At 38.8% G+C, this 12,987-nt stretch overlaps 1 protein-coding gene across 1 annotated transcript; it reads right to left on the reverse strand.

Annotated features, from left to right (window-relative positions):
* Positions 1 to 11,409: 11,409 nt before the first annotated feature.
* LOC134385254 (coiled-coil domain-containing protein 90B, mitochondrial-like) lies at positions 11,410 to 12,987 on the reverse strand. Its single transcript, XM_063107185.1, has 4 exons — positions 12,957 to 12,987; positions 12,583 to 12,861; positions 12,359 to 12,425; positions 11,410 to 11,512 (listed from the first exon to the last, which is right to left on the reverse strand). Exons 1-4 carry the CDS (start codon positions 12,985 to 12,987, stop codon positions 11,410 to 11,412), a joined length of 480 nt encoding a protein of 159 aa, XP_062963255.1.

The following is a 12,987-nucleotide window of genomic DNA, read 5'->3' on the forward strand; positions in this document are numbered from 1 at the left end:
GGTTGAGCTGGGTCCCGTGGTTGGGAGCGAGCCAGAAGGCGGAGGGCTGGGACTGCTCGGGGTTCCCTGCCTCGTCGCCCCACCTGCCTTGGCCTTGCTCCTGAACTGTCCAGGGATCTCTGTCCCCCCTCCCCCCCGCCCCAAACCCCCTAAAGAACTTGAGGGTGGGTGGCCTTAGGGGCTGTCCCGCTCCCCATGTGGTCCCAGAGATCGAGGCTTGTTTGCCAAAGGCTCCAGGCAACGTCCCTGTGGAGTGACAGGCTTAAAGTGTTGAAAGAAAAGAGCTGTCAGCCTTGAATTCTATACCCAAGCGAAAATACCTTTCAAACATGAAGGCAAAATAAAGACTTCGTTCAGATAAAGTCTTCATAGATAGCAAACTTTCACTGTAAGAAATATTTGAAAAACTTCTTTAGGCAGAGGAAAATTTGGATCTGCTCACACAAAAAATGAAGAGTATTGGGAATAGTAAGCATGTGGATAGAGAAGGCTTTTTCTAATTTTTAAACTTTTTAAAAGATAATTGAAGGGCCGGCCCGTGGCTCACTGGGGAGTGTGTGGTGCTGATAACACCGAGGCCATGGGTTCGGATCCCATATAGGGATGGCCGGTTGGCTCACTTGCTGAGTGTGGTGCTGACGACACCAAGACAAGGGTTGAGATCCCCTTACCGCTCATCTTTAAAGACAAAGATAATTGAATTCTTAAAAAGTTAACCATACACTTAACACATGACCCAGCAATCTCAGTCCTAGGTATTTACCCACATGAAATGAAAACCTGCGTTCACACAAAAACCTATACACAAGTGTTTATAGTGGCTTTGTTTGTAATTGCCAGAACCTGGAAAGAACCCTCAACTGCAGAATGAATAGTAAAACTACGGTACGTTCATGGAATGGAATGAACTACTTATAAACACAATAATATGGATGAATCTCAGCTGCTGAAAGAAGCCAGACTCAAACGGTTACATACTGTATGATTCCACTTATGTGACATTCGTGCAGAGAAAACAAGAGAGACAAACATCAAGTCAGTGGTTCCCTGAGGTTGCTGGAAGGAGAAGGGGAAGATTTTTGTGGGGTGATGGAACTGTTCCATATCTGGATCATCATGTTGATTACATGACTGTGTACATTTGTCAAAACATTCAGAACTATACACAAAAGACAGTGAACTTTACAGTATGTAAATTGTACATTAGAATAAAAAACATATTAGTGAAAAATTGAAAAAAAAAAACCCAGTCCATTTAAACCAAAAATAACGACGTATTATTAATTATACAAAGGTAGAGGTTTAGAACAAAAGCAGAGGTCAAATACGATACATGAAAACAATAGCACAAAGGGCATGAGCAGCAGTGTGCTGCTTTAAGGTTCTACCATGTGAACTGGTATCATATTACTTGAAGGTGGACTGCGATAAGTTAAAAATGTAAATCATAAACTTTTTTTTTTTTTTTTTTTTTTGCCTTTTTCGTGACCGGTACTCAGCCAGTGAGTGCACCGGCCATTCCTATGTAGGATCCGAACCCGCGGCGGGAATGTTGCCGCACTCCCAGCGCCGCACTCTCCCGAGTGTGCCACGGGCTCGGCCCATAAATCATAAACTTTAAGACAGCTTAAAAAATAAAACAAAGATATATGGCTAATAAGGCAACAGCAGAGGTACATTAATCTTAATTTTTTGAATTAAGCCAAAAGAAAAAAAATAAAATATATAAACAGAGATACGTTTGCAATAAAAGGATGGAAAAGGACATACCTTGAAAAACTAAGTATGAGTCAAAGAAAGTTGGAGTGGCTGCATGTATATCAGACAAAGGAGGTTTCGGAACAAAGAATACTATCAAAGACAAAGAGGGACGTTTTATAACGATAAAAGTTCATTTAATCAACAGGACATAACAATCCTAAATGTGTATGCATCTAATACAAAAACATCCCAATACATGAAAAACAATGATAGAACTAAGGAAGCAATAGGCAAATATGAAATTATAGTTGGAGATTTCACCATTCTTCTCTCAGTAATTTTAGAACACTTATTAGTCATAAGTGACAAAACCTTGGTAAGGTGCAGAAGATTTGAACAACACTATTAATCAACCTGACATAATTAACATTAACAGAATAACCAACAACCACAGAATATGCATTCCTTTCAAGTGCACACTCACTAGGATGTGTCATATTTGGGGTCATAAAACAAGTCAATACATTTAAAAGGGTTTAAGTCATACAAAGTAGGTCTCTGACAACAATGGAATTGAACTGGAAATCAATAACAGGATGATATCTGGAAAATCACCAAATATTTGGAAATTAAATAACACTTCTTAATAATCCATGAATCAAAGATGTAATCACAACGGAAATTAGAACATAATTTGAACAGAATAAAAGTGAAAACATGACATATGTGGGCCGGCCCGTGGCTCACTCGGGAGTGTGTGGTGCTGATAACACCAAGGCCACGGGTTCGGATCCCATATAGGGATGGCCGGTTAGCTCAGTGGGTGAGCGTGGTGCTGACAACACCAAGTCTAGGGTTAAGATCCCCTTACTGGTCATCTTTAAAAAAAAAAAAAAAGAAAGAAAACATGACATATTAAATTTTCTGTTATACTGCTAATGTAGTGCTAGGAGGGACATTTGTAGCACTAGGTGGACATATTTTTTTTTTAATGGATGACCGGTAAGGGGATCTTAACCCTTGACTTGGTGTTGTCAGCACCACGCTCACCCAGTGAGCAACCGGCCATCCCTATATGGGATCCAAAGTGGCCTTAGGTTTATAAGCATCGCACTCTCCTGAGTGAGCCACGGGCTGGCCTACTAGGTGGACATATTATATAAGAAATGTCTCAAATCAATGATCTAAGCTTCCATTTAGCTCTTTAAAAGCTAGGGGGTTGGCTGGTTAGCTTAGTTGGGTAGAGCATGGTGCTGGTACCACCAGGGTCCAGGGTTTGATCCCTGTACTGACCAGCTGCCCAACTCCCCCACCCCCCAAAAAGCCAGAAAATTAAGCACCAATTAAACCCAAAATTAGCAAAAGGAAGGAAATAATAAAGATAAAAGCCAAAGTAAATGAAATAGAAAACAGAAAAATGATAATCAGTAAAACCAGAAGTAGATTCTTTGAAAAGATCAATAAAATTGATAAACCTCTAGCTAGACTGATCAATAATAAGAGAGAATACACAGGTTACCTACATTAGAAAGAGAAGAAGAAACGTCACTACAAACCTCACCAAAATTAAAATGATAAGAAGCAAATATTACAAATACGTTGCAGATAAGTTTGGTAGGTTAGGTGAAATGGAAAAATTTCTTGGAAAACACAAACTAGTACAGCTCACTCAAGAAGAAATAGATAACCTGAATCACCACCTATTAAAGATATTAAATTATTTCTTGTGTGTGTTTGTGGTGGCTGGCCAGTACAGGGACTGAACCCAGGACCTCAGTGTTATCAGCACCATGCTCTAACCAACTGAGCTAACTGGCCAGCCCTTGCATTCATAATAAATAAATAACTCCATCCCCATACCAGCCAACTGCCAAAAAAAAAAAAAAGTCTAAAAACAAACAAACAACATATTCCCGAGAGGAAAAATCCAGGTCTACATGGCTTCATTGAAGAATTCTACTAAATGTTTAAGAAAGAAACAATACTAATTCCACACAAATGTTTCTAGTAAAGAGAAGAGGAGGGATCACTTTCAAATTCATTTTATGAGGCCAGTATTACCCAGCTACCAAATGAGACGATGATGTTACAAGAAAACAACACACAGATATCCTTCATGAACTTAAACACAAAACTCCTTTTAAAATTTAGCAAATCAGGGCCGGCCCGTGGCTCACTTGGGAGAGCATGGTGTTGATAACACCAAGGACATGGGTTCAGATCCCATATAGGGATGGCTGGTTGGCTCACTGGGTGAGCGTGGTGCTGACAACACCAAGTCAAGGGTTAAGATCCCCTTACCGGTCATCTTTAAAAAAAAAAAAAAATTAGCAAATCAAATACGGTAATATATATAGGGAAATAATACATCATGACTGTGAGTTTCATGCCAGGAATACAAGATTGGCTTAATATTTGAAAGTCAATCAATGAAATTTACCACACTAACAAGCTAAATAATAAGACCTATATAATCATCTCAATAGATGCAGAAAAAGCATTTAACAAAACTCAGTATTCATGAAAGAAAAAAAAAATGACTCAGCAAACTAGGCATAGAAGGGAACTCCTCAAACTGATAAAGGTTACATATAAAAACCCTACAGCTAACATTATATATATATTTTTCTTTATTTTAAATTTGTTTTTTACATTCTAAGATGTTGTTGAACAGGGGTGATGGAGGGAAGAGAGGGGGTCGGGGCTGGCCCACAGGTGGCTCATTGGCTGGCCTGGTTGTAGATGGCAGGGGGGCGTGGCCAAGCCTGAGGCTCCCCACCTTGGCTCAGGAGTCCAGGGGGCTTCCAGCAGCAGCTGGGCTGTCACTGGGCTGGATCCTAACATCATATTCAACGTGAAAGCAGAAAGCTTTCCCCCTAAGATTGGGAACCAGGAAATGATATTTGCTGTCACCACTTTTATTCGACATTGTACTGGACATACTAGTCATCCCAACATATTTCCGTGTGCACGAATAACAATTTCTTAACATAACTACAATGCCATTGTCACACTAACAAAATTAACAATTCTTCAGTGTCATCTACTATCAGATCCATATTCGAATATCTGTGATTGTGAGCAGTGTTTCTCAAAGCATTTTGTTTTGGGTTTTTTTGGCGGCTGGCCTGAATGGAGTTTCAAACACTTGACATTGGTGTTACAAGGCTGCACTCTAACCAAATGAGCTAAACGCACAGCCCTTATATCTGTGATTGTTTTTAAAAAATGTATGTTTCAGTTGGCTTTAATGAGGATCCAAATGAAATTTACGCATTGCATTTGGTTGCTATATTTCTTACATCCCACCCATCTCCCCACCCTTTTCATGCATTTGCTTGTTGAAGAGACCCATCAGTTGGGCTATGGAATGTCCCACGTTCTGTTTGAGTAGTCATGGTTTCATTTAACTCTTTCTTCTATCCCCTCATAATTCTCATCAAATGGAAGTTAGTGCTAAAGGCTAGTTTGCATTCTAGTTCAGCTTGTTTTGTTTTTGTGTTTTTAGTAAAAATACTTCTTCAGTGGTGCTGTGTACTTCCTGATGCATACATCAGGAATGTATGAACAGCATGACTGACCCACTCCTGGTAATGCTGAGATCAAGCAGCAAATTCAGGCGGTATCAGCCTGCTCCCTTCACCGTAAAGTTCCCCACCACTCTTTCATCTTATGATCTCATCTATTGATAATCTTTATGTGAATCAATCAAGATAGAGTTTATTTTTTATTATTCATTATTTTTTGGCAGCTGGCCGGTACAGACATCCAAACCTTTGACCTTGGTATTCAAGATAGAGATTTAGATCTGGGATTTGTGGGCTGGCTGATTAGCTCACTTGGGAGAGCTTGGTTCTGATAACACAAAGATCAAGAGTTTGGATGCCCTTACCTACCAGCTGCTGAAAAAGAAAAAAGTCTAGGGTTCTGTTTTGTACATCCTGAATATAGATCTTAGTTAGGACTATAAGATTAACATGTACGACCATTCTGAGTACTTTTAAGTGGGAAGAACAGCTTTTTTTTTTTTTTTAACTTTTTAATTTTTGACATAATTTTAGATTCAAAGGCAGGTGTTAACAAATAATACAGAGAGATCCCTTGTACCTTTTCCCAAGTTTTCCCCCAAAACTATACAATATCACAACCTGGAAACAGACACTGATTCAGTCAAGATTCTGTTGTTGGGTGGAGTGTCATATAAAAGTTGATCTGATCTTGACGGTTGAGGGCTTTTTTTGAGTTTTTTTATAGTCTTGCTGTTTTTCTAGATAGTTGTCCTATCAATTGTTAAGAGATGTGTATTGGGCCGGCCTGTGGCTCACTCAGGAGAGTGTGGTGCTGATAACACCAAGGCCCCGGGTTCGGATCCCATATAGGGATGGCCAGTTCGCTCACTGGCTGAGCGTGGTGCTGACAACACCAAGTCAAGGGTTAAGATCCCCTTACCGGTCATCTTTTAAAAAAAAAAAAAGGGCCGAGCCCGTGGCGCACTCGGGAGAGTGTGGCGCTCGGAGCGCGGCGACGCTCCCGCCGCGGGTTCGGATCCTATATGGGAATGGCCGGTGCACTCACTGGCTGGGTGCAGGTCACGAAAAAGACAAAAAAATAAATAAATAAATAAAAATTAAAAATTAAAAATTAAAAAAAAAAAGATGTGTATTAAAGTCTTCCACTGTAATAGCAAATTTTTCTATGAGTATTTCTACTTTCAAGTCTGTGAGTTTTTGCTTCACATAATTTGGTAGCTCTGTTGTTTGGTGCTTACACATTTAGGATTTCTATGCCTTCTTTATGGATATAATTTTCCTCTCTGTCTCTGATAAATTTCTTTGTTCTTAAGTGTATCTTATCTGATATTAATATAGCCATTCCTGCTTTCTTTTGATTAAATTTTGCATGCTTTATCTTTTTCCATTCTTTTACTTTCTTTGTCTTTTCTTTTTCCTTTTTTTTTTTTTTGGTGGCTGACCTGTACTGGATCCTTTTACTTTCAATCTGCCTATATCATTATATTTGAAGTGAGTCTCTGTAGAAAGTGTATACGTAGGTTGTGCTTTTAGTTTTTCTTTTTAATCTACTGTGCCAAACACTATCTTTTAAATGGTGTATTTAAGCTATTTGCATTAAATGTAATTATTGACACATTAAAGCTTAAGTCTGCCATTTTATTTTTTGTTTGTTCTTTTTGTTTCTTTTCTTTCTCCTGCTTTCCTGTAGGTTAACTGAACATTTTTCTCTTTAGAATTTGATTTTGATTTAACTACATTGTGTTTGAGTCTATCTCTTTGTATAGCTTTTTAAATGGTTGTTACCAGTGTTACATTATATACGCATAACTTATCACAGTCTACTGGTGGCATTATTGTACAAGTTTAAGTGAAGTGTAGAAACCTTACCTCATTTTCCAACCTTTTAACTTCCATGTTTATAAAATAATGGTCATAAATATTTCCTGTACATGAATTTAGAATCACATCATGCAGTGGTATAATTTTTGCTTCAACCATCAAATATAATTTAGAATATTTAATGGGAGAAGGAAAATCTATTGTATTTAATCCACATTTTGCTTACCATGTTCTTTCTTCCTTCCTGATGTTCCAAGTTTTCTTCTTTTATCATTCCTTTTTGTTTAGGGTACTCCTTTAGCCATTTATTTAGAGCAGGTCTGCTGGCAACAAATTCTCTTAGTTTTCCTTCATCTGAGAATGTCTTGTTTCTCCTTTTATACCAGAATCCTGTGCATGGGATTTTGGGTTGATGGTTTCTTGCTTCCAGCACTTGAAAAATGTTATGCCACCTCCTTCTGGACTTCATGTTTTCTGATGAAAAATTTGCTGTCATTAGAAATGTTTTTCTCCTAGAAGTAAGGTGTCATTTCTCAATCTCTACTCTTGAGATTTTACTGTATATAAATTATACCTCAATAAACATGATTGTGATTTATATTATTCCTAAATACAAATTAAGACCACCATGAGGTGTCATTACACCACCCCTGAGAATAGGTAAAATTAAAAGAACTTGGGCTGGCTGGTTAGCTGGCTGGTTAGAGCACGGTGTTATAACACCAAGGTTAAGAGTTTGGACACCCATCCCGGCCAGCAGCAAAAAAGTAAAATAAATAAATAAAACCCAACCAAAGAAAAAAACTTAAAATACCAACTACTCTACCATCATAATGATTGATGACTATAGCACTCCACTGTACTGAATCCTGCTTTCTTATCAGAGGGCAAGTCTTGTAGACGAGGCCCCAGAGAGCCATTGATTTGGGTAAAGCAGCAGTTGAGACAGTCTCTGTCCCTAAACACTGGGCAAGTCCTTATTCATGAACATAGCTACTAACACCTTGGAGACCATCAGACCTTGTCCTTGATTGGATCTTTTAATATTACAACACAATTTGTATGTTTTTTTTTTTTTTTTTTTAAAAGATGACCGGTAAGGGGATCTTAACCCTTGACTTGGTGTTGTCAGCACCACGCTCAGCCAGTGAGCGAACCAGCCATCCGTATATGGGATCCGAACCCGGGGCCTTGGTGTTATCAGCACCGCACTCTCCCGAGTGAGCCACGGGCCGGCCCTATAATTTCTTCTTAAATGACACAATCTCTCTGCTAGGCCTCGTAATAATTTAGCCAAATGGTCAAACATTGTTCAGCAGCAGGAAGTTCAAGTTCAATGTTCAGAGTATAGCAAAAGCCAACAGTGTCTAAATGACAAAACCTCCAATGAGTTATGTGATTATTACAGATACCTGTAATTCTTTGGGAGTTTGAATAAGACAGAGGACTTGCAAGTAGAACTTGATTTACTGCTACTTGGACCACTTTGAAAGCTTTTGGCTGTAGGAGGCTCCTTTCTCATTTCAATGTTCGTCTGATCAATTGGTACAAAGCATGTAATAGAATTTCTAAATGTAGACTCATAATTTCATTTTGTTTTGTTTTGGTTTTGGTGGCTGGTACAGGGATCGAACCCAGGACCTTGCTGTTATCAGCACCACATTCTAACCAACTGAGCTAACTGGCCAGCCCAAGCCTCATAATTTTAAGCTTCATCCTTCATGATGGGGGTCTATGAGCCAATAATTTGTGGTATATGAGACGTGGAATGTGTTTGGAAGCTGCAAAAATAGCCACACATAAAGATTACTTGGTGAGATATGGATTGGATTTTGTCCTTATTCACGACCTATCCATTTTTGTTCAGCTGTCCTTGGATGGCATGCAATGAGAGCGTTTTCTTCACTATCAGAATATGCCATTTAATTTCACTATTGTAATGGAATGTTTGGACATCTGCCAGCAGATACAGCACTAGTGTTTGTCTAACCTATGACTGAGAGATAATCTAGGGGAATATTAAATGACCCAGTGGAAGGAAGAGCATATGTATTGCATACCTTGCCAGGGAAAAGCGTGTAGAATCTCACCTCTTTCCTGAATGAATATTGAAAAGAAGATGCTAACGAAGTCCAAAGTCACATACCGACTGCCAGTAGTGGCAACAATTCAGTCACTAATGCTCAGTGCTGACGGAGCAAGAGTGGCTGCCTTTTACTTGAACTTCAGTAGTCCACAGTGATTTGCCAACCATCACTATCTTTTTTCGCCTGCAGGCAGGGCTGTTAAAGTGAGAGATAGCTTTGTATTAATTCTTGAATGAGGAGAGTACTTTTTTCTCTCTCCTGTATGTGGTTCTGTTGTAATTCCTGAATTTATGGAAGCAACTCCATTGGGATTATGGGTACTTCTACCCAGCATGTCAAAGCATTTGCACCTTGATCAAATAAATCTTTTTATTTTTAACTTTGTTATAATGATCTTTTATTTCATATATGTTGAGGGGTTAGAAATTTTGATTCTCCTTTGATCTTAGAATAGGATTTTTAGGTAAATGCATGCATGAAGCGAAAGCTCTCCAGTAGAGGACAAAAATCCACAGATAGTTTGGCAAAAGCCCATCTAATCAATTCAAATCACTTTTTAAGGATGGTACTGTGTACTTTGACTATTTTAGGTCACTGGTTCAATTCCAGCTCAAAGGACTATTGACTAACATAGCGATTGTTGTTAAGATGTGTTGAGGAAGCTGCTTGATTGTTTAAATATGCTGAGGAAATCGCTGTAGGAAAATATGCCAAAAAAGAAAATGTTTGTTAACAGCAAGCTGTTTGTTGGTGGATCGACTTAGCTCTTTTACAAATTGCATTCTGGAATGTCACATTGTTAATTTTACTGCTGTTACTAGTTTTACACTGCCTTTGTTTTTATGTCTTTCTTTAATGATTGAATCAACTGATTTTTCTTGTGAAACTTCCTTGTCTTTACAAAAACAGACAGAAGCTAACTTTGAATCGCGGCTGTACCCCAGTTTTCTCCTCCTAACAAAGGAGTTGCTGGGATGCAGACCCTTCAGGCTTCTCAACGCATTCATGGTGCTTTAAGAAATCCTTTTTTCGTCTCAGTTACACAGAGGGAAGTGTAACACATATAAAATGTAACTGTACAGTAGTTATGAGGAAAGTTAAATCAATAATAACTGTGTAGAGAAGGGAATAGTTTTCAAATGTGCAGGAGATATTGTAAGACCCGTGCACCATGCACAAATCCCACTGACCAGGGCGGCTCACTTCACAAAGACCATGAGACTGAGACCGATGCAATCAAGCAAGAGGGACTTTATTCCAGCATGCTGGGGTCACTTAGTCTCCTGGACAGAAGCGACCCCGAGCTTACAATACAAGCACGTTTTATACAGTTTCTCTGGACAGACCCTTGTGACAGGATGAGTTGTTGGTTATCTGTGGCACCTTTAGATCTATGGGTAGACTTTAGCAGGCTGGTACCCTGATAGATTTGTGGCGCCTTTAGATTTACAGGTGGGCTTTAGCAGGCTGGTACCTCGATAAGGAACAGTGCATTTCTCAATTGTTTATCTTCCCTGGGGCCTGGCCAGGTGGCCTTTAGATAAGGAACTAGTCAGTTCCTGGAACCGGGTGGGGGTCATTCCCTTCCTTGGAATGTTTAGTGTGCTCAGGCCTGACCTTTATATGGCCTCTTAGAAGCTGCTTTACTTAAAATGTTTTTAGCAAGCATTTGTTACAAAACTGCGTACATTAAAGCTATATTTTTCAACAATTCCACTACAATTTTCTACGTCCCCTACAATATAACAAAATCCAGTATGATTTATAGAGCTGTTGAAACAAACACGAGAAAACTCTGGTTCAGTATTTATGAACTATCGAAAGGACAAGGACAAAATGCCCTTCTATCTCAAATAAATCGGGTTTTGAATGGCAGCTTTTCAACGTAATAAAAGAGACACTCACACAAAACAAAGACAAAAAACTTCTCATTCTAAAACACTTCTCTTTAGTCCAAATATACTTTGAGTAATCTTGTAGTAAGTTTCTGCTGCAACTGACAATGTTCAAAATCTCTCTCTCCTGGCTTAGTGTTCTAGGAAGTCAATAGCAACAGCGGTAGGAGCATTAAATAGTAGTTTCGGGCCGGCCCGTGGCTCACTCGGGAGAGTGTGGTGCTGATAACACCAAGGCCCCGGGTTCGGATCCCATATACGGATGGCTGGTTCGCTCACTGGCTGAGTGTGGTGCTGACAACACCAAGTCAAGGGTTAAGATCCCCTTACCGGTCATCGTTAAAAAAATTTTTTTTAAAAATAGTAGTTTCACGGCTACTTCCAGATTCTGTAAATTCCCAGTGCTATTGCCATGTAAGTAAACACTGAGGCTGCAAGATAATGAATTGTCTCAAGTTTGTTAGACTCCATTAGTGTTAATTTACTTTATCTTATTTTTTGGATGTTTAAAAATAATGCTTTTTAATATTTCAAATACTTTAAAAAAAAACTCATCAAAAATGTATCACCTTAACAGTACTTCGTACATGTGGAATTTCATACCTAAATTTAATAATACTATTTTGCTTTATTTATGGCTACTTACAAAGAAGACTTAGACAGTGATAATGTCCAGTCATCGGAGTCTTTTTCTTTGGGAGAGCCTATTGGGACTAGGCAGATGAACTATTTCATGCAAATGAGATAGTTAAAGCAATACATGGTAATGTGAATTATAAGTGTTTTTGTTTAATGGAAATAAAACTTAAAGGATTTCCATATCTATTCCCACTGTGGTTTTGGAAGCTTTAATATCCTATTCAGAGGTTAAAGAGTTTGAATAGCTCACAAAATCCTGTAAAAATGACAACTGGCTGCCCTTTAATAAATAAAGTCATTGTGAAGAATTACATTTACAGAGTGCAAAGTGAATACTCAGCATTTCAAATTCAATTTTGGAAGTACTAATAAGTACTGACCCATAGCAATATACACTAACTATCTTTTCAACTGTCCATCATTAGCAGCAATAAAGATTCAACAAAATTACCTTTATTCCCACGTCTCAAAACAATTCTGCAAATTCTTTGTGAAGTTTAACTATACTCACAGACCTTAAATATTTACATTGTTTTCTATGTCATACTGAAAATAAATTCTCTACTTTTCTGGATATTCTTTACCAAGTCTTACTGAAATTCCTGGTATTATCTTCCCATACTACATAGTAGCACAACTGTCCTATGCCGTTCCACACGATAGCTCTGTAGAGGCCATCGGTGCTTTTAAGGAAGCAATTTCAGTGTCAATTCCATTACTGGTCTGTGAAATAACATTTTTTTTTTTTTTTTTGGTCTTTTTCGTGACCGGCACTCAGCCAGTGAATGCACCGGCCATTCCTATATAGGATCCGAACCCGCGGCGGGAGCGTCGCTGCGCTCCCAGCGCCACACTCTCCTGAGTGCGCCACGGGCTCGGCCCTGAAATAACATTTTTGGTTTGGGTATCCTTTTTTGGTAAATTCTGTGGTGGCTTCCATAAGTTGCTTTTCTTCATCTGTAAACACATCTGTTACTCTGCTCCTTTCTAGGTTGATGTCCAGTTCATTATTTGCTCTGATTCGACTAGTTTCATGCATTAGTTGTTGCTTAGTTTGGTCTAATTCAATTTTCATTTTCTCATTCTCTGCTCTCAGATTTGCAAATTCACCTTTCTCTAGGATCACCACATCTTCCTTGATGGAGTCCAAATGAGTCATTAGCTGTTGTACTGTTATATCCTGTTGAGCTTGAGTGACCATCTCCTTAGAGGTAGTATACAGGCTGACATTTGCTAAAGCGGTTAGTGCTCATGCAATTGTTTCTGCTTAAGCTTTGTCAGACCCATGAATTTCCAAGTCCTGAACCAATGCAT

This window comes from Cynocephalus volans, chromosome 8 (assembly GCF_027409185.1).
Source record: "Cynocephalus volans isolate mCynVol1 chromosome 8, mCynVol1.pri, whole genome shotgun sequence".
NCBI lineage: Eukaryota > Metazoa > Chordata > Mammalia > Dermoptera > Cynocephalidae > Cynocephalus > Cynocephalus volans.